The 22,239-nt window shown below is 34.7% G+C and overlaps 2 protein-coding genes, 1 long non-coding RNA gene and 1 pseudogene across 4 annotated transcripts; all 4 read left to right on the top strand.

The window, feature by feature from the left end:
* The first annotated feature begins 8,245 nt into the window (after positions 1 to 8,245).
* On the top strand, positions 8,246 to 9,103 carry LOC120183271 (annotated as a pseudogene).
* Positions 9,104 to 12,395: 3,292 nt separating this feature from the next.
* Positions 12,396 to 16,312, top strand: LOC120183288 (serine/threonine protein phosphatase 2A 59 kDa regulatory subunit B' eta isoform-like). Of its 2 annotated transcripts, XM_039188016.1 has the most exons (3): positions 12,396 to 12,487; positions 12,928 to 14,180; positions 15,739 to 16,312. In XM_039188016.1, exons 2-3 carry the CDS (start codon positions 12,981 to 12,983, stop codon positions 16,096 to 16,098), a joined length of 1,560 nt encoding a protein of 519 aa, XP_039043947.1. In that variant the 5' UTR covers positions 12,396 to 12,487; positions 12,928 to 12,980; the 3' UTR covers positions 16,099 to 16,312. The 2 variants fall into 2 exon arrangements, with proteins under 2 accessions (XP_039043947.1, XP_039043946.1); XM_039188015.1 differs by lacking the exon at positions 12,396 to 12,487 and having other exon boundaries at positions 12,661 to 14,180.
* A 1,903-nt stretch (positions 16,313 to 18,215) lies between these two features.
* LOC120183248 (protein HHL1, chloroplastic-like) lies at positions 18,216 to 20,064 on the top strand. The gene is made up of 3 exons (XM_039187984.1): positions 18,216 to 18,587; positions 19,196 to 19,333; positions 19,986 to 20,064. The coding sequence occupies exons 1-3, from the start codon at positions 18,489 to 18,491 to the stop codon at positions 20,025 to 20,027; spliced, it is 279 nt and encodes a 92-aa protein (XP_039043915.1). The 5' UTR covers positions 18,216 to 18,488; the 3' UTR covers positions 20,028 to 20,064.
* A 325-nt stretch (positions 20,065 to 20,389) lies between these two features.
* LOC120183249 lies at positions 20,390 to 21,300 on the top strand. Its single transcript, XR_005521933.1, has 3 exons — positions 20,390 to 20,440; positions 20,607 to 20,739; positions 21,121 to 21,300. It is a non-coding gene; the product is annotated as an uncharacterized LOC120183249 (long non-coding RNA).
* The last annotated feature ends 939 nt before the right edge of the window (positions 21,301 to 22,239 follow it).

The following is a 22,239-nucleotide window of genomic DNA, read 5'->3' as shown; positions in this document are numbered from 1 at the left end:
CTTGCAAAGGTAAGTTTTCTAATTTGTTGATTTAAAGTATGGGTTTTGATCTTTAGATGATAATTAAGCTTAAGGAAAACTTAATTTGTCTTAAAATCAAAAGATGAAGAAGTTATGAAAGATTAAAGAGAATGGGTTTCAAAGTGAATTTATGAAGAAGAAAAAATTAATAAATGAACTCTGAGATGGAATTTGACTTGTCATAAGTATGAATAAGAAGATATAAGTGTTGGAATTAAGTTTGGATAACATGGAAAATTTGGTATGATTCTTAGCTTTAAGAATTTGGATGAGATAGTAAGGTATTGGAATGATAAAAGTTAATTAAAATGGTTGTAGTTGAGTTTAGTGGTATTAAAGGAGTTTTATATGAGGAAATTTAATGAAAAGTTATGGAATTTTCGGATGAAACCAGTTCATTATTGACATGTGCATCGATACACTATAATTGGGTACCGATGCACTAAGATCAATTTTGAAGATGCATTGATACACACCGGCATGCATCGATGCATGAGAAATTTGAAGCTATTTTGGGTACCGATGCACCCATAGTGCATCGATACACCCCTAAAGGAAAAAGGAATTTTGGGTTCATTAAATTAGCTTAAGTTATTAACATCAAGTTATAAGGTTTAGGCTTCTGATAATCATCTCGAAAATTATGTTTGTGTAGATATTTAGCCTAAACAAGTTCCGGAACAATCAAAGAATTATGATTGAATCAAAGCAAGGCTAAGGTGAGTGCAATTTAACTTGTACTTATGTTATAGAACAAACATTGGCTTGCGATGAACCAGTGACAGAGTTACTATGGTAGGAAGTGACTCTTACAATGTTATTTGATTTGTAATGCATGCATAATATTATATATAGATGATGTATACATAATTGGGTAAAACTTATGATGAGTCTCATTCCCATGTTTAAATGAATGATTCCATAAGCACAAGCCTATGATTGTTATGATTTATATGTGTACATAAGTATATGTTAGTGTGATAAGTCATGTAAAATAATACAAATGATCTATATGATTGTATAAGAATATGAAGTAAATTATGTGACAAAGGCATAAGGAATGAAATGAACATGTGAACATAAGATGACCAAGTATAATTTATACTATATGGTATAAGTGAATACATGAGAAAGGTTATGAAACTCTATGAGAACAATATTTAAGTTAGGAGGTATAGACATAAGTGATTTTATAAATATGTAAGATAAATTATATGGTAAAATTTGTTTTTAAATGAAAGCTTAAATTTTTATGAGTTTTATATAAGTTGAGTTGAAGTTACTATAGCAGTGCATCGGTACACTGTAGCAGTGCATCGGTACATTGTAGCAGTGCATCGATACACAATTTATATTCGATGTTTTTGTGCATCGGTACATTGTAGCAGTGCATCGGTACATTATAGCAGTGCGTCGGTGCACTGTAGCACTGTTCACGGTATTGTTCATTACTGTTCACGGTATTGTTCATACCGTATAGTACTATTCATAAAAAATGTTTCTTTCCTTAAATTTGTTATAACGAAGCATAATTCAACAATATATTATTGTATTTTTTTAATATAAGTCCAATTATATGAAATGATATAAGTTAGTATATACTTATATGATATATATGTTATTAAGCATGATATATTTGATTATGAGAAGAAGATTATAAATTATGTGAATGCAAGTTTATAAACTAATATATATGTCTATGAGAAGTCATAAGAATAAGATACAATAAATGTGAAATGACATGAAAAGTTGATAGAAGCTAGGTAAAAGTAATCTACGTGACTATATGTATATGAAATACAATTTAAGTGACATAAGTTACGTGATGACATCTCATGAGAGAAGGTATATGTGATAAGCTATGAGCTACGTGATATATGTTATATGACATGGACCTATGTGATTAAGTGAGAAAGAATATAAGCTATGTAACTATGTGAACATGTGAATATATGTCTATGAAAGGATATAAGAACAAGATATAAGCCATGTGACATGTGAATGTGACTCATATGGAAATATTTTACGTGTAAGTGAACTGTGTGTTTATGTGAATATATGAAATGATACAAAGAATAATGCCCATGTTATGTGTCATGAGAGCTAGAGGTATAGTTGACATGCCCAGAGTAGAGGGTCTACGCGGTCATTCGGGACAATTCTACGTGGTCATTCGAGACATATATGTATTCTTTGGAGTATGTATAAGGTCTTTTGAGACACCTACTTGATCCTTAGTATATGTATATGATTCTTAAGGAATTTCTATGTGGTCCTTATGGACAATCTTATATGGCACTACGGTATATTTCTACGCGGCACTTTGATGCAAATTCTACGTGGCACTTCGGTGCAATTTATACGAGTTGTGGTGACAACATTTGTGCACAACCTCAATGTACTCACATACCTTAAGTTCTCAAAAGTATACATGGGATAATAAAGCAATAATATAAATATATTGTATGTAATATGTGTATGTGTGACATGTTATAAGGATTAGATGATGTTATGTGTGATTCTTTGTGAATGATAATATATGTGCAGGTGGATAATTGATGCATGATAGAATATAAGTTGTTGTGTGTATTATTTAATTAAGAATGACTAAGAGATTTAAATGATAATGGAATGAGGTAAAGATGGAAATGATGAGTTATGTATATGAATATATTTAATTATATGAAATTTTATATGGTTTTGTATGATATGATAGTATCAATTGTACATACATCGTTATAAATAAGAGTTTAAATTATATGTTTTATATGTCTCACTAAGTCAAAGACTTAGCGTGTGAGTGTTTCACACGTAGGTTTGGACGAGCTTATGGAACGATGAAAAGCAAGACATGTCAGTTTCTCCTTGCTGAAGGTCAGATCAGAAGAGAAATGAATAGTATGTATTTTGTAATACTGATTGTGGTTGACATGTAAATAAAGATTTGAATCTGTTATTCCTTAATTGGTTTTGTAAAATCATATGATTATATTTTATGTAAATTATTCAGTTGTGTTTAGTAAAAGTTTAAAATTATTCACTATTTTGTACAAGTAAATGTTCTGAAAAGTCGATGTGACTTCTCAGACTTGTATTCGGATCGGGTACAGGTTGGGGATGTTACACCTAGCTTCAAATTAAGTTTCATATTACAAGTTTTTGGCTTTGGAATCAAAAAAGGGTTTTTGAGGGGTTCATGAGAATCTATGGATTCTAGCTCATTTTAGTAAGATTAAAGTCTTAGAAAGTGTCTTTAACCTCGATCCAAGAATTTAATTGGATTAGTAATGTCCTTTCTTACCCTTTGTTTAGTGAAGGAGGTTGGAGAGAACTCAAAAACTAGAGACAAAGGAAAGTTAACCCTTGGTTGAATTGGGGAGATTTCTAACAGCCAAAGTGATAAGGTAATCACATTTACAACTATTTCATACTCTTTAATGGGTCATTAGTAGTGTAAAATAGTATAAAGGTTGAGATTAAAGCTTAGTGAACATGTACATGGTAGATTTTATATTTTATGTTATAAACATGTTTAAAGGCCTTATTTATGCTCCTTTATGATAACATAAAACACTAAAAACATTTAGGAACCTCAAAATAGCAATGTGATTGAGTTTAAATGCCCAAATAAGACATTTTTTATGGAAGGTATCGGCACTGAAGGAACAATACCGATGTTGTTATTATTTTAGGCTTAAAAATTTTAAAGTTCATGAGGGCAGTATCGATACTAAGGGTTCGATATCGAGATCAGGGTGTTTGGTATAGAAACCAGTTTTCCATAATATCATTTTGGTATCGAAACTCTAGGGAGTATCGATACCCAGGATCCAAGTATCGATACTCACTATAAGAGTATCGATGCCTCCCCTTTTCTTTCAATAGACATTGGCTCTGAGGTATCCATACCTTGGGTAGGGTATCGATACTTAAGAGACAATATCGATACTGTAAGGCCAGTATCGATACCAAGGTTCTATTTTAGGGTTCAATAAAAGATATTTTAGAGGCAAGTGAGGTTTCCCAAAAAGCTCTAATTACTCCCAAATAAGACTACAAGTGGAAATGATAATAATGTTTAATTCCACATAGAAAGAAGATCAATTATGGTGACATAAAACTAGCATTGATTGATGCTCGGAAAACGATTCGAACACCCAAGTTCCTTTATAAGTATTAAGGGTGTCAAAGTATAGAACCAATCCAAATATCCTTAAGTAGTGCGCAAGGAACTTTAAACTGATTAACTATGGCGCAAGGTCCGACACTCACAAGGGGTAGGTTAGTTGAGGGTGTTGTGCCCAATGCAGAGATTTCAGGCCTCATCTTTAGTAGACTAGAGGGTTGTGTGATCTCCGAGATGCAGAAATCCCTCAGCTGCACCATGATGTCTACCATAGAGTATAGGGTGAGTATTCTAGTATACTCATCATTTCATTTTATCAGTTAACTTAAGCATTTTAATGAATTCTTTTTAGTATGGTTTAGTTGTTTGTGTGGCACTGAGCTAGTTAACTCATCGTTTAAAATTTGTTTTCTTACGCATGTTCATAGGTGGAGGTGCAGAGGAGCTTTTGTTTAGACTAGATCCAAACCATATTTCATAGCAGAGTACATTTCGTGTTCTTCTTAGAGGGCATGTATAATTGTAAACCTATTTTGTATATTCAAGTCAGACTTATTTTTAAACCATGGTCTGTATATTTTGATTTATTATTTTAGGAGTTCCCGATTGTAAATTGTTTTATACAAATGTTGTCGATTATTCTATTATGAATATTTATAAACGATTGTTTTAATTGATCAAGTAAAGATAATTTTTGATTAGCCACTTTCGTGGTTCCGTGTGGCACTCTGATCGGTCGACAGTGTGTCATACTGGTTTAGGGTGTTACAATTCTGTTTATATTTCCTCTTTTGTATTTTTTTTTCTCTTATAGAGTGACAATCCACTTCTATATGTTTAGCTCGTTCGTAGAACACTGGATTAGTTTCAATCTGCAACGCTACCTTGTTGTCGCAATAAACTTTCGTAGGTCTTTCACTTGGGACATCAATTCATGTTACTGTTATAGGCATGCTCCTATATTTGGCTTCAACACAAGAGCAAACCACAATGTTTAGTTTTTTCGACTTCCATAAGTGATCTTCCCAATTAAATGAAAAAAATCAGAAACAAATCTCCTAAACATCGGACACGTTGTTCAGTCTGAATCGCAAAACGCAATCATTTGGCAATCACTAGAAGCCTTCATAAAAATCCCTTAACCCAATTCAATTTTAACAGGCCTTATCGCCCTATGGGCTGCTTCAAAATGAGAGATTTTAGGTTGTTGCATAAACTGACTAAGATTCTGAACCGCAAACGCGATGTTCAGCCTTGTATGTGTCAGGTATATTAGTCTACCTATATACAACTTTATCTTTCATGTATTCGTCTCCAAATCCCTTGTTTACGCCCTTGTCAAATTCTGCAGAAATGAACTTGATGTTTTGTTCTAATGGTGTGAAGCATGCTTTGGCTCCCCCTAAGCCAATGTCTGCTATGAGTTCTAAGACATACTTTTCATCGATTGACCTGTATGCCCTCCTTAAACCTCAAAATCTTCAATCCAAGAAAACATTTCAATTCTCCCAAATGTTTTATCTTGAAGTTTTGATTCAGATTTTTTTCAAATCATAACCAAGCCTTCAGCATTGTCCGTAATTAAAAGATCATCCCCTTGCTTCTTTGTGAACAAAGAATAATGATGTTGGTAGGCAACCGAATGAACACGAACGGAGTATGCTCATGTTTGTTCGTTTAACTTTAACCGAACAGATGAACGAACACGAAAATAAACGAACGAAAATTTTTGTCCGTGTTCGTTCGTTAAGAAATGTAGCTTGTTCGTGATCGTTCATTTAAATGATAAACGAACACAAATGAACAAACATAAACGAACGGATGTAAACGAACATAAACGAACACAATAAACGAATGTAAACGAACATAAATGAAAGAACGTAAACGAACACAATAAATAAACATAAATGAAAAAATATTTTTTCATAACAATTTTAGGATTATATTTTATTTAATTGTTTTGACCTTTTTATTTGTATTTAAAATTAATTTAATTTTAAAATATTTATGGGTATCAAATTAAAATTTATTGGGTTTTAATATTTTAAATGAGTCTAGAGAGATTGGGCTAAACATAAACGAACGAACATATTACCGAACGTTCAAGAACGTAAATAAACAAACGAGTCATCTGTTCATGTTCGTTCATTTAATTAAACAAACACAAAATATTATTCATGTTCGTTCGTTTAATACATAAATAAACTTCCTACGAAACGATTCACGAATTGTTCGCTGAACGTTCGGTTGGTTTGGCTTTGTTCATATCTCACACTAATTGAAGCATCTGTCAAATTTTTGTTCCACTATCTTGACGTCTGTTTCAACTCATAAAAGGACTTGTCCAGAATCTATGAAAAAACTTCATATAAACGTCTTCACGTAAATCGTCTTGTAAGAAAACGACATCCATCTTATAAATAATTCTTGTGAAAATGCTTCATATAAATTAAAAATATAAATATAATTTGTATATATAATTTTTTTTTTAATAAATTACTAGCCCAATATAATTCTAAAATATAGATATTTTTCTCTAGTCTTAGTCACGTGTACGGACCTGGTTTCCCGTACATTAAGCAAACGGAAATGCACAGAACTTAGTAGCACTTTGATGTTAGTCACCTGTCGGCATCTTATAAAAATGATGGTTTAATTATGATTTTAATCCCATTAAATTAAAAGTTTTAAAATTTAATCCTTATACTTTAATCTTGCTCGAGTACTCTACTTTTATAAAGTTGGAAATGAATCCCAATAGATAACTTCTACCATTAAATTGTAATATTATGTTATTATTAGGGTAAACTACTTCAAATAATCAATAACCTTTAAGCTCCACGCTGTGACATTGTTAACGTGGATGTCTCACCAAAACGATATTATTTTAGCACGATTGTTTTGATGCCTAAAAAAGCCAAAATGGTGTCATTTTACTTGGAGAAACTTAGTTAAGATTTGAGTTTAGTGAGATTTAAACTTTAAACCCTTGGAAACAAAGGTTGAAGCTTAGCCACTAAATAAACTTAAGATCTTGGTTATATTCTTACAAATATAATATATAAATACAATATAAAATATATTCTTAAAAACAATAATTTTTCAAAAAACACTTAAAATTTTTGAAATTTCCAAATTCCACCAAAACCCAGAGCCCTAAATACTAAATCTTAATTTCACCCATAAAAAATAATTTTTCAAAAAGCACCTAAAATTTTCAAAATTCCCAAATTCCCCCAAAACTCAAAGCCTTAAATACTAAATCTCTAATTTCACCCATTGTTGTCGTCGAATCAATGGTCACCGCCCACCACTTTCATCGGCAAACTCTTACCACCAATTACCCACTATCTTGTCACCGGAAATCAAAGAACATTGTGCTAATTTATCATCAAAACACGAATATAAAATGTTTTAATCGAACCATGACAGGCAACCAATCGACGGACAAATAGTGAATGACGTGCACGGCAAGAAGAGGAGACGTTAGTGTTGTGACAACGACGTGCTATTGACGGCGATGGTTGGTGAATTTAGGAATTATGATTTAGGGTTTATTTTTAGGTATTTTTGAGAATTTAGGGTTTTGGTGAGGGTTTTGGGAATTTTGAGTATTTTAAAGAAATTTTAGGATTTTTTTAGAAAACTAATATTATTTATATCAACAAAATGGCATCGTTTTAAGCTTCTTTAGGAATTCATGTTAGTAACGTCACGATGTAAATCCGTCATGTCATCATGTCGTTAAATCATTATCTGTGAAGTGATATAATTACACTTAAAAGTAAATGTTAATATTAAAATTGATAAAATTAAAATATCGATGTTATAAACGATACAAAGCTCAAAGTTCAGTGGTATGTGAAGTAGTTTGCGCTTATTATTATAAAATTATATTTAATCTATAATAAATTTATTTTTTCATTGAATATTTAAGATTATTTTTATGTAATTATCGAACACCCAGTTTTTTTCATAGAAAAATATTAATGTAATAAACCAACTAAAATCATAATTAGATGCGAAGCATAAATCTACAAGATTCCAAACTCTCGTCTTCAAGTACCCAAAATATTTCATCATCACTGTAAAATTTACCTATTGAATTCTTTCTTCAATTGTGTTTCCATGGAGATTTTATCACCCTTTCAAACCCCAGCTTTACCTTCATTTTTCTTGCTGTTTCTCTTCATTTATCTCTTCGCTTACTTCCGGATTTTCTACCATTGGGATCCCAAGCACCGAGCCGAAGCTTCAAGCTGTTTCATCTCATTAGCACACGGAACCCCAGCTGTTTTCATGGCGATTCACGCACTAACAAGCACCAATCCCCGAGTTTCGCCTCCCTAAATCCCCTTTCCCACAACACCATCCTCGAATTCAGCATCTCTTACTTCTTAGTCGACCTTCTCCATTACTTGATCTTTTTCCCCAACGACACTCTCTTCATCCTCCACCATTTAGCGACCCTTTACGTGTTTATCACCTGTCGTTTCATCGTCCACCGTGGGTCGTTCGCCCTTCTCGCGCTTTTGATCCTAGCTGAAGTCACCAGCCTCTGTCAAAACGTATGGACTATCTCCGGATTCCGGAGAGCTGATCTGCCCGTTGCAGGTAAGGTGTTCGACGTTTTGTCGCTTCCGTTCTATGCCTTTTATACCGTTGTTAGGGGAATCATGGGACCTTTCTTTGTGTATAAAATGGGGGTGTTTTATATGAAGGATGAGAATTCGATCCCGTTGTGGGCTTGGGTTTCTTGGATGATTGTAATTGTGACTGCAATCTTGGTTAGCATAGTTTGGGTCTTTGATCATTGGATGACTTGGTTTAGAAGAAGGAACTATCAAGCCATGAAGAAAGTAGCCTAGAATTCTGAGGTGCCTTCAGCTTTAGGAACAGTAGATTAATGGGGGATTATAGGCAGGGATGGACGTAGGTGGGTCGGAGTGGGGCGATCCCTGGTATAAAATTTTGCGTCTGTTTATTATTATAAGTAGATTACGAGGTTACCGGGTAATTTAATTAATTCAAATTTGTAGCACTTTTACATTGAAATTTCATATGCTTTTAATGCATACATATAGTTAGAATATTCGAATTCGCTTTAAGTGCAATTATCTATTAAATGTTATTCTTTTTTTAAAAAAATTTGTAATTATTTTATATTATTAAAAAAGTTGTCGATAAAAAATATCATCTTATCAATCTTTTTCAATCTTGTTATGTAATTGAATTGATACTCTTCCCAAATGATGTGGTGTTTCTATGCTACTTTTAAAGATGAGAACTTATAAAATATTTTATAATAAATATTAATTTGCTAAATTTGAAATTATAAGGGATATACAAGATTTCTTTTATTATAATTATCGTGAAAAACTATTAAAGATATTGTTAAAAAATTTTGTTTATAATTTTCTATATCGTTTTCTCGAGAATCAAATAAAATTTATTTTTCCTTTAAACCTAAATATTGTTAGGATACAAACATTATACATAAACAGACTTGAATGCCATTTATGTGTGAGCTCTCTATATTTTAAGATCCCATGATAGATTTACTTGAAATTGATCTATATACAAAATTGACAAATGCATGATAGGGAATTGTTCCCTTTTGCTTTCAATGGGGAATATGATTCTCATGTGGTGGGCCAATGCTAATGTCTTTGCATTAAGTCCATTGGACTTATCAAGATGCCTTCCTCTCCTCTTTAATCTTATTACAAAATTTTGAAGGATGATAATGAATGGTACGGATTCGAATATTTTTGTTTTTTTATTCGAATAATTATGTTTCAATCATCCAAATAGACTTGGTTTAGATCAGGTAGACTTTCCCAACCATGCGGCAGTGTCTCGAAGTGTGGGCACTCAAAGATGGTTAGCTCTTGAAGAGCAGGCATCACTCCTTTGTTGATCGCAATTTCTTTCAATCCTAAGCATGCCCCAATTCCTAAAACCTTAAGCTTTTGGAATCCTTCAAGGAATTCTAATTGCTCTCCCTCATATCCATTAAACACTCTAGTTGTACAAGAGTAGGCGATGCATGGATGTGAGGCAGAAAATCATCCCTCAATCTACACCAGCGTAGAGACAGTTGTTTGAGGTTGTCGAGCGAGTTAAACCAGTGCGGTACCTTGTCCAATTTCCCAGTTATTGAAAGTTTCTCAAGAGCAGGGGGAGCTGATACAAGAGCATCCATCTTCAGTTGCTCATCTTTATTACATGATTTCACCCATAAGCATCGAAGGTGTATCATTTTGCAATGGCAAAGCACAAATTTTTCTCATCGGTTTCCCTTACATTAGCAACGTCAAGCCTTCTCAATTGCGTCATTCTGCTGAGTTGTTTGATGAAATCGCCTCTTGCTTAGGATGGAACTACTAGGCCAAACCAATAGCCAAAGTCCCCTGGGTATACATTGTAGCCATAAGCAATTAGATACCGAAGATTTTTCAGCTTCACAATTCCTGCAGGAAGCTCTTTGATTTGAGTCTCCTTCATAACTAGAGACTGTAAATTGTAAAGCTTCCCGATGGATTTCGGAAGCTCTTTCACTTGAGTCTTGTCAGGTTAATGTATCTCAGATTGAATAAATTCACCAATTCATCCGGAAGTTCCTTGATCGGAGTGTTGTCCAAATCCAATACTCCCATCAATTTAAAGCCAGAGGGCAGTCTATTGAAGGAAGATTTAGAGGTTTCATCGACAGCCAAAACAAACAATGAACGAACCCGAGATAGTGCAATCCCACTTGCAGCTTTCATCTCATTCCCCTTTGCTTCAATCGACCAACGTCGGATTCCGTCGTCTTCCACTTCTTCTTTCCCGTCTGATTTGGCAACAAACTTTATGGATTTTGATATGGAAACAGCAAACTCCCGCAAAATGTCGTGCATCTCAACGCTCTGGGCCTCCCAGATCCATTCCTCCTCTCAACTTGAAGCAAGCCCCTGCAGATCAACTCGGATAGGTATCTCTCTGCAACAACTTCTGGATGTGTTTGTTTTGACCGTTCAACAAAACCTTCTGCCATCCAAAGTCTAATTAGCCTTTTCCGTTGAATCACATAATCTTCTGGGAATATGCAACAATATAAGAAACACTGCTTCAGTGTGTAAGACAAATCATGGTAACTAAGCAGTGAAATATATTTGAGCCTTTCAAAATATGTATCATTTTCACTTAGCTCCCGATTTAAGTTGTTATAGACTCCATCCCACTCGGCAACCGAGTTCTTGGAAGCCATCAAACCGCCCAAGGCCACAATAGCTAATGGCAAGCCTTGACATTTTGCAACCAGATTTCTTGCTGAAGGTTCAAGATATGGTGGGCGTATTCCACCTTTGCCAACAAAAGCTTTCTTGCAAAAAAGGATCATACTCTCTTCGGACGTTAATTGTTTATGCCGAAAGATTGCTTTACAACTCCAAATTCAAATGAAGCAACGGCTTCCTTCCTTGTAGTGTGCAGATTTGGCTTCCCTTCTTATTGTCGGAAAGTGCTAAGCTGATATCTTGCCATAAATTGGTGCTCTAAACATCATCGATCACAATAAGATATCTCATTGACTGCAAGAAGTTCACCAGTGCTTCCACCGTATCTCGGCAGGTCACAGAGTCGAGATTGACCACTGGATCGATTTTATATTTTATTACACAAAGATTTGAACTTGAGATCTTCAAGCTACTTACCACGTGACTCAACGTTGGTAACACATTCTTTTTATGAAATAAACATATCCTCTATTAATAATAAATAAAAATTAAGACATCATTGATGTTAAAATTGACACATGTTAGTACACTTATGGCACACCTTTCCTTAATTGATTTTTCAATAACTTAGAAGGGTTTTCCACTAAAATATTTTTTTAGATATTGGGACTTGAAATAGTTGATACACATATAAATATTAAAATCAACTTGATCCGAATTGAAAATTGACTATTTTGTAATGACCATTTTGTAATTGAATCAAAATCGTAATGGTTATTTTGTAACATCTAAAACATAAGTGGCCAGAAAGATCAATTTTACTTAGTTTAGTGACTATTTGTGCATTTTACCATTTTTAATGATTATTTTGTAATATTTAAACATTTAGTTACTAAAATGATCATTTGAGAATAGTTCAGTGAACTATGGTGTAATTTACCCAGAAAGACAAAAATCTTCTTCTTTTTCTCTCCTAACGACGTCGTTACCAGACACCGGTTGTTGATCTTTCTGATTCCTGTTTCGGATTTGAACTTTTGACCAGGACGAAAGAGCTAATCATAGTCAACAAAGAACCACGAGCAAACCAAAATGGAATTCTCTTGAAATTGCCTTCTCTGTAAGTGTTTCAGCAGCCCCCTTTTTCTCTTTAATTTCTCAAATTTGAAATTTTGAATTTTTTAACTTTCCTTCGTGGAAGAACAGAGAAACTAGTGCTGATCTTTTCTTTTTAGTGAGTTTAAATTTCTGAGTATTGCTGTTTTCAGTCCCTGTAGTTTGAATTCTTTGCAATCTATACTGTTTTAGACAAAGTCGTTGGGTTGATTTACAGTGAGGAGGTTGAAGCTGAAGAGGGGTTTATGTTTTGGATGTTTAAGATTCGAAAGTTTTCGAATTTCGATTAGTTCTCTTGTTTTAGCAGTTTGATTTTGGTTTCACTGTAGGTATGATATTTTTAAGTTATCCTTATGATTTATGATTTTCGGGTTTTACTTATGGCTTATATGTAATGTAGATTCGGTTATCGATGAATTGCTGATTAGTGATAAGAATTTTTAGGTGTTCGACATAAATTCTCAGAATCTGCATTGCGGAATTAAGGGGAATGAACCATGCTCAAACAGATTCTAAGTAAGCTTCCTCGGAAATCGTCGAAGTCAGGTGATCATCGTGAACACGGTGGACACCGTAGTACTTATTCTAGTGTTTCGGGTGGTGGCTTGAGGGGCAGCGATTTAGGAACCGGCAAGTCTGGTAATTCGAGTGTTTCGTCGTTCGCTGTACCTAATTCTATACCAGATGTTGGATGGAAAGGTGTGGATTTGAAGCCAAATGGGAATCATATATTCTCCTCTTTTGAAGCATTGCCTGCTTTCAAATATGTTCCGGCTTCTGAGAAGCAGAACTTGTTCATAAAGAAGCTTAACTTGTGTTGTGTCGTATTTGATTTCACCGATCCCACCAAGAACCTCAAAGAAAAGGAGATCAAGCGGCAAATATTGTTAGAGCTTGTCGACTATGTGACTTCTGCGAATGGGAAATTTCCGGATGCTGTGCTGCAAGAAATTGTTAAAATGGTATCAGCAAACTTGTTTAGGAACCTTAATCCGCAACCACGAGAGAATAAAGTCATAGAAGGCCTGGATTTGGAAGAGGAGGAACCTTCGATGGATCTGGCTTGGCCACACTTGCAAATTGTATACGAGTTTCTTTTGAGGTTTATATCCTCACCTGAGACCGATGCAAAATTGGCCAAAAGATATGTCGATCAATCCTTCATCATGAAATTGCTTGACTTGCTCGACTCTGAAGATCCTAGAGAAAGGGAATATTTGAAAACAATTCTTCATCGCATCTACGGGAAATTCATGGCGCATCGACCGTTCATTAGGAAAGCTATAAACAATGTTTTTTTCCGTTTTATTTTCGAGACCGAGAAACACAATGGGATTGCTGAACTTCTGGAAATTTTGGGCAGCATTATTAACGGGTTTGCACTTCCACTGAAAGAAGAGCATAAAGTGTTCCTTGTTCGGGTTTTAATTCCTTTGCATAAACCGAAATGCTTAGCAATGTATCACCAACAGTTATCTTACTGCATTACACAGTTTGTAGAGAAAGACTGCAAGCTTGCTGATACCGTCATTAGGGGGTTATTAAAGTACTGGCCCATCACAAATAGTTCAAAGGAAGTCATGTTCCTAAATGAATTAGAGGAAGTTTTAGAAGCAACTCAGCCACCCGAGTTTCAGCGCTGCATGGTGCCGTTATTTCACCAAATTGCTCGATGTTTGAACAGTCTGCACTTTCAGGTGAGAAACTTTGAAAGTTATGTTCTGCTTTGCCTTAATTTCATTATTTCTTATTCTGTTTTATTGCTGTCTACATCATATCTTTGACCTGGAGACCTTAGTGTCTTTACCCAATATTGAATACATCATATCCTGTACCCATGTCTGAACATGTATAATGCAAGGATAAGTAAAGCAAATGCTACAGGAAGACATGTATGTACCGATTGATATTGCGATTAGTTCATGTTAAGCATTATTTTGATTTGTCTGTTTGGTGTCGTTCCGTTCGGTGTCAACTTTTTATTGTCGAATGTACTGTTTAGATTAGAAGTTAGAACCTAGTTGTATAGTCAGGAAATGCTTGAGCACTTTCCAAAAGTGTATTAGTCTCTATAAGATGTTATTTTGAATGCTTTTCTCATGAGGTTCCACTGGTGAAATTAACAAATAAACTCGGTGTTAAAAAATGGAATTGTAGTGTGGTTCGGGATTCTGCTGCTTCTGCTCTCGAGTGTGTCCCGTGGCCTTATTGGCAAATTGGAATAGCTCAGCAAGGTTAATTATCTAAAACAAAAACTCCTTTTTCTTCAGAACATATTTTGTACTTGGGAAGTATTTTTAGTCAAACTCTTATTTTAATGATGATTACTGCAATAGAGGGTATGTTACTTGGACTTCGGTTGTTCAGTTTGAGTGTCAGAAACGAGTATGTGTCCTACGTGAGTTTCTTTTTTGTTTTCTAAGTTTTTTCATGCTTTTAGAGGATCCTTGGAGAGTAATCTCTATACCCATGTCTGAATAGGCATCAGACACGGGCATCGATCGCTGATTCTTCAAGAAAAATGGGTTGAAGCAACCTAGAGGTCAAGTGTTAGAGCTACGGGCATCTTCTAAAATTTTATTATCTGAATTCATTAACATCTCATTAGTAATTTGGTTTGCATCTTCTTTCATGTGAGAATCCCTTAACTTTGTTGATCCGACTCTTCGTTTGCTTGAAGTATCTTAGTTCGACACATATTTAGACAAGTGTATCCGGATATGACCCTCCCAAGACTTCCCAAATACTTGGAAATACTTTGAAAAATGAACGTATCCGTATTCAGCAGTCATACCTAAGCTCGTGAAACAGGCTTAAAACAACCGGAATAAAGTTGTTGCTAATAACTCCTATGTTACTCGGACTTGCGTGTAAGTGTCAGACATGGGTATGTTAAGTTTTCTTCATAGGTTTCATGTATTTAGAGAGGTTCCTTGAAAGATCTAGCGACAAATCCCAGATTCTATTTCTATTTTGTGATATCGTATATATATTTTTTTCATTTCATTTATGAATTCATTTTTATTTTGGTGATATTGTGGTACCTGAAGAAAGGTTCCACCTATATCGTCCGGATTCTTTATTCCAACGCATATTCAGAAATGGGTGTAGGGATATGATCTTCCCAGGACCCATGTCCGGTACTTGCATTTGAGTCCGAGTAGGGGTTCTGCCAATTTGATCTTACATGGAACATATAATTTTTGCCTTGCCGTATGCAACTGTTGATTTTCGTCTATTTTTTCCACTTCTCAGGTTGCCGAGCGAGCTTTATTTTTGTGGAACAACAATCACATCGAGAACTTAATCATTCAAAACCGCAAAGTAATACTGCCGATTATTTTACCAGCACTGGAGAAAAATGCTAGGAATCACTGGAATCAAGCTGTACATAGCTTGACTCAAAACGTCCTCAAAATCTTCGACGATCTCGATCCAGAGCTGTACAAGGAATGCCTGCTTAAGTTCCAGGAAGATGAATCCAAAGACGAAGAGACCAAAGCAAAACGTGAAAATAAATGGAAACGCTTGGAAGAACTCGCAGAAAAGAAAGATTTCAGTAGGGAAGGCACGCTCGAAACCCGCAAATCAATCGGTAATGGCTCATCAGGTTAGATATATATATATATATATATAGATTATATATTTTATTGACACGTTTTCAAGATTACCAGATTTTCTATTGGGGTGGAACTGATATATTGTGAATTTCTTTGCATATGACAATCTGAGATTATTGTGTATTGTAGGGTTCAGCTTATTTAGTGAAACCTAATAAAACATTTTTGCTAAATTAATCTATATATTTCTTGAATTTGTGCTTATTTCATATATTTCGTTCTCAGTTTATTCGGTTTCGAAATTATTCAGTTAGATCGTTTCGGGTTTTTTCTTTTACCATATTTTCCTCTCATTCCTTTAGTTTTTCTTTTCCAGTATCTTTATGTATTCAATGCTGTATCAATATTGGTATCAGTCGAAACGCCATGCACATACAAGCTTTGGACTGTTCAAATAACTCGTTTTAGTATTAAAGTAGTATTTCCAACCTAGACGGGCCATCCGTATTACCTTTCCAAGGCCCAGTGAATGATGTCGTGGGGGAATACGACCACGGGCCGACTTATGGTCCCGAAAAGATGATTCGAAAGCAGAGGATTGGTCCTTGTTTGCAAGTTCATTGCATGGGTTAACATGCAAGGTTTTGTTCGATCTCGTTTTTGTTGTGCGGCGGCCGTGTATCGGTTCCAAATAAAAGCCGACAACACTTCGACACGAGTTGTTCGGGCATTGATGGCTTTGTCGTTTGTATATGGCTCTGATGTTCACGGTTGATAAAGCATCGAAGGCAAATCTCTTGGCAACTAGATTCCCCTTCTATTGGTCCCGGTTCTCGGCCTGTGCATCGGTTCCGTAAAATGGCCAACAACGCTTCAACAGGAGTCGGAACCTTGTTGTTCGGGGTAGAACATTAACAATGACATGAAAATATGGCGTTCTCGTACTAAACTATAATTTTGGTTTTTCCTTCCTTTAATAAACAACAGTCTGTTTTGAGTACTTCGAGTCATGGTAAGAGTAGGTTGTCTAAGCTGTCTTTGCCCATTCCTGTTATATAATGGCCGGTCTGTTTCCTTTGACTCATCAGTTTCACCCTAACAGAGCCTTTCATCTGCAGCTAGTCAAGCTGCTGCTATATTACCATCTACATCCTCTCATCACTTTCATCATCCATCCCCATCAGTATCACCAGCATCTCACTCCATTCCATCAGTTCATGTTGTACCCTAATTTTGTTCGAGTAACTCAATTTAAATTGGGCCGAGCGTGATTGAAGATCGATTTGAGTTATTCATGCATTAATTAATTCAGGAGGCATGTAGTGAATTACTCAGGTCATTCACCTTTATCCATTTCCTTTAGACCCTTCAACTTACCCAACAAACCCAAATGAAATTCATCTAAACAGTCCATGAAAGTCCAGTTTACAAATTAAATACCCAAGTCCCTTTACCTTTTTCTTACAAATTCACCCATAACTCATAAATTAAAATCTATTACACTACAAAACCATGAACCAAGCCCACTTAATGTTTTAAATCCAAAGCCCAGCTGTCCCATTGATCCAGCAAGCCTAACATTGGGAACATGTTTGGCTAACCGTAAACCCTAGCCACTTCTTTGCTGTTGTCGCCGCCCCAGTTGAGGCTCTTCACATTTCAGCACCTCTTATCCCACGTAAACAGTCCCAACAACACACACGTGCTCGAAACAGAGTTCGTACGAAGCCACACACGTACAGTGGTCCAAACCAGAGCGCCCTTAATTGGTCCCTCCACGCGTGAGCAGCAGCAATGGTCCCCTCCCCGTGATTATCCTCTGTCAAAACGATTATGACAGGGGTAACAAAGCGGTGCAAATCGAGCTCCTCAGCATCACATGCAAAACAACAAACAAAAAGGATATAATTTCTTTTATAGATTTTTTGGGTATTATATAAACCCACATAGAGTGTAAACAAGGATCTCTCTCCCTGGGATTTATAGAAGAAATAAAAAAGAAAAGCAATTCCATTTTCAGCAACCAAATACCGAACTATACTTTTTTTCTAATTTTTTTTATTCTTTAGAACATCAATAGTTGAGTGACATTTTTGTAGTTTACCCAAAATTATAGTTGTACGAGAAAACGCCACGTGCCTGGTGAATATTTTTTTTTTATTTTATTTTCACTCAGAGAATCCTTAAAGCGTGGATAAGAGCCACTCCACAGATAAATTCTCTCTCAAAATCTCATCCTCACAGTTCTTTGGAGGTTGCAATGTCGCTAAATGCGCTGGTGAGACTCTCTCTGTCGAGTACTTCGAGAACCCACCACGAACCGGTCGATGGGTTAGTGAAACACTCGTTGTTCAGTTCGAAAACGGCGCCTTTGCGGCTGCCGCAGAGCCGGAGACAGCGCCATGGGGGAGGGAAGTTGTGGTCGAAGCTAAAGGGAAGAAAGGGATGGCGGCGCGTCAGTTCCAAAGGCCATCGCCTCCTCCTTTGCCTAAAATTGAAGACGATGGCAACCCTCGATTTGTCATCTTCATACGCATGGCCAATGTTTGTTTCTTTTCCTCACTAACAACTGCTTTGTTTCCTGTTATGAACTCCCCTTAAAAAAGTATTTATTATGTTTCCTATATTAACAAGTTATTCGGGTTCGACTGGGTTCAGTTCGTATAGAGCTGAAGCTCGAGTAGCTTGAGCTAGATGAATTTGAGTTCGAGCTTAAATAATTAAGCTTGAAATGGGGCTCAAGCTATTTAGTCAATTAACTTTTGAGTATCTTTGTAGTTTGTACTTAATTCGAGTAACTCATGGACTTGTTCGAGTAATTTTTTTAACTGATATGGAAAGCTGCTCAAGCTATCGATTCAATCGAATTCAACTATCTTAAGACTTAATTCGACTTCAATCCAAACTCGATGTCAAGCAAAAATGAATGAGCTTGAAATCGAGCATGGCAATTGAGCTTTAAAATTGGTACTTGACTGAGCTCATGTTGAGTTTCAAGCTTCAAATTTGAAGTCAAACTTTAGCTCGAGATTCTTACTGCATGAACGTAGCTCGGCTAGTTGTATACATTTGCATGCATGGTATGTGTTGTTTTAATATAAATGATGTTGCTGCATTTTTCTTGACTATTAAAAGTCTCATTGCTTGTGCAGGTTAATCTTTGGTACCCGCTTAGTATTATAACTGGTGGCACCACGGCAAATATCATGGTTGCAGCAAAGGACAATTTCCTCGGAAAATACATCTACAAGGATACGCTTTCCAGAAATCTCGCAGCAGTTATTTACAGAGTAAATTTTATCAACCCTAATAGTATCTCTCCATTATATCATTAGTTTGCGTTCTATAATAACACTTTTCCTTTTACAGGTTCGATTTTTATTTGGTTTTCTTTTTTGTTTCGTGTTGTGATCTTTATCTTTGTCAAGAACTTCCTGTCCCTTTTTTAATGCTTAGTTAATATGGAGACATGATGTTATTCCGATATAAGGAACGGTTACTTATCTCGAGTCGATAATGTTAGTGTCTAACTCTGTCAAGGATTCATTGAACCTAAACTTGCAGGTCTGTCAAAAGTTGTAATTTTGGCCCTTGTAATTTGGCTATGCTGTAGGAAAGAGAACTTAGATCGACACTTGTTTTTGTGCCGAGTAACTCTCATCAATTATCAAATAACATATATGAACTGTGTTACTGGAGTCGGTGTGATTGTTGGACATGGGTGTTTATCCTACATATATATGTGCAATTTCCCAATATTTTCATTTTTATGTTCCAAATATGGTTGGAAACAGGTACTTCAACAAAAATGAAAACTCAAGCAACATAGCATATGAATGTTTCATATTTTTGGATTTTGACTTTTTCAATGTTAATTACTTTCCACTATTTCAATCCGAGTTCTCAGGTTTTCTTGACTGCTTGTTCTTTTTTTGTAAATAGGATGAGAAGGCGATGCAAAAGACAGCATTTAAACAATTCTGAATTTTGCAATCTGCTACTGAGTTCAGATAAAGTTTTTTCCCCTTATATATAAAGTTTAGTTCAGAGTTGATTTTCTCCTTTTATTATCTTCAACAATGTTACTCAGACTCGGTGAAAATCCCGAATATTTTTGTCTGACACCGGTATGTTAATTTATTTATTTTATGTTTTTCTATATATTTGATGGATTTTTTAATGATCGTGTTCCCGTGCCCATGTTCAATTATGGGATGCATACCAGTGTCACAGATATTTTGTTTTGTAAAAAAATGAAGAGCCGAAATAACATAATTTAGTAGAACTGTTGTTCAGTGCAACTAGATGGTGAAGAAATTTGTTGTCTTGATTTTATGCTTAACGTGCAGGAAAATGGTAATATCAAAGCTGCAGCTGCTACCAATGATGTTATTGAGGTGAGCATACGAATTCGTTTTTGATGATATCGGAAAAGAAAGTTGAACTTACCCGTGTTGGACATATATCAATGTACGACACTTACCGATCCCAAGTAAGATAGCCTTTATCAACTTACTAACATATATATATATATATATGTTCCAAATGGAATTCTGCTTCCAGCACAAGACCAGCTTAAAACCGTGGTCGATAAAGTGAAAGACTTCTTTGGTGATGCAAAAGAGTCGTTCAGGAAGATAACATCGCTAAACTCTGCCGATTCCGAGTCGGACGAAAAATCTACAGAAAAGGCCGAGTAAGTTTTGTACCATTGATATTTTCTACACTGTTCCGGTTCATTTTTTCTTTTGAAGTTCCTGAATCTGGCACATTTTCTGATATGGTTACTTATTTATCCGAGTAAGTGTATGTATTTTAAGTTCCTTTTATGAATTTAGAAAGTCCTTAGTGAGTTATATCATGGTACTCATGTCCTAATATTTCTCGGACACGAGTATTAGACGTAGATACTTGAAAACGAAATGAAATATCAGAACATAGGACCATAGGGTATGAGGATATGAACATATTCGTATCACACTCGTATATATCGGACCGTCTTTATCATTTTATCTTACCCTTGATTCATCGATGGATTTGAACGATTTCGTTTGCCGACTTTTATTTCACTTGCTAGGGTTGGAGGCTGAGGAAAGACTAGCCGTGGGACCTGGATTTGGATGCTGCATGTGTTCGGGCAAAAAGTGAAACTTTCTGCACCAAAGTTTTGTTCATCGTCTATCTATGTTTCACTGTGCATAATTCTCAACTTCAAAAGTTCCCAATAGTTTATTCGTGCACGTATTTAATGTTTTTGCAGTAAGACAGTTCGAGATTCAAATTTCGGTTCGAGTTCGATTCGAGAAAAAAATTAAATCGTTTAGTTCACTAGATTTTGATGCTTAATTCATATATCACTTTCTTGGGATTAAGTCAAAATATGGGTGTATATATAAGATAATATTTGTTCAAAGATAATTTTTAACCTTTTAACGTTGAATACTTGCACTCTTGACATTTTCGATGCTCGAACTCGAGTTCTTAATAAATAACTACAATTATTTTCTACGAAGGCCACCTGAAATACAATTAGATGGGTATAGAGGCAATGAAAATGATAAAGCAAATTGAGCGTGATGATATTGAACGTTTATATTTTTTAAAATTTATGTTTAAACTTGAAATTTTAAATAATAATAATAATTTATTTATCATCAAGCTGGCCTGGGAAGTAAATTGTGAAATTTATAAATTGAAATTCGATCAAATTAATCAACAAAATTAACCAAAACGTGATAAATAATTTAAATGATGTAGAGTTGAATTAAATTAATTGAGACTGAATTAATTTGAGAGTATTTTTAAAATTGAAAAAATCAATTATTCACTTAAAATAAAATTAATTATATCATATGTCTCTAAATTATTATTTTTATTCTAAAATTGTTTTTAAAATTTTAAATATCTTAATGTTAACTTTAATTTGTATCTTAAATTAATTTTTAAATATTTTAATTTAATTTTTAAACTATTATCCTCGTTTTAAATTGATTTGAAATCTTTAGATATTTCAATTTTATCTTTAAATCTATTTAATTTATAATTAATTTTAATTATAGATTAGTTTAGATTTTATTTTATTTTAAGTAGTATAATTTAACCTATCAATTTTATTAACAAAAAATACGATTAACAGTGTAACATATATTAATATTTAAGAATAAAATAAAAAAATTAAAAGTTAAAAAAATTAAAT

This window comes from Hibiscus syriacus, unplaced genomic scaffold, assembly GCF_006381635.1.
Source record: "Hibiscus syriacus cultivar Baekdansim isolate YM2019G1 unplaced genomic scaffold, ASM638163v2 tig00112742_pilon, whole genome shotgun sequence".
Classification (NCBI taxonomy): Eukaryota; Viridiplantae; Streptophyta; class Magnoliopsida; order Malvales; family Malvaceae; genus Hibiscus; species Hibiscus syriacus.
The sequence above is the reverse complement of the archived record's forward strand: the minus strand, read 5'-3'. Positions and strand labels throughout refer to the sequence as shown.

Coding starts and splice junctions, on each gene's coding strand:
- LOC120183248 (XM_039187984.1), top strand. CDS start 18,489: ATGGCGGCGCGTCAGTTCCAAAGGCCATCGCCTCCTCCTTTGCCTAAA. Junction 18,588..19,195: donor TCTTCATACGCATGGCCAAT/GTTTGTTTCTTT, acceptor TTGCTTGTGCAG/GTTAATCTTTGGTACCCGCT. Junction 19,334..19,985: donor TCGCAGCAGTTATTTACAGA/GTAAATTTTATC, acceptor TTTTGTAAATAG/GATGAGAAGGCGATGCAAAA.
- LOC120183288 (XM_039188016.1), top strand. CDS start 12,981: ATGCTCAAACAGATTCTAAGTAAGCTTCCTCGGAAATCGTCGAAGTCA. Junction 14,181..15,738: donor TGAACAGTCTGCACTTTCAG/GTGAGAAACTTT, acceptor TCCACTTCTCAG/GTTGCCGAGCGAGCTTTATT.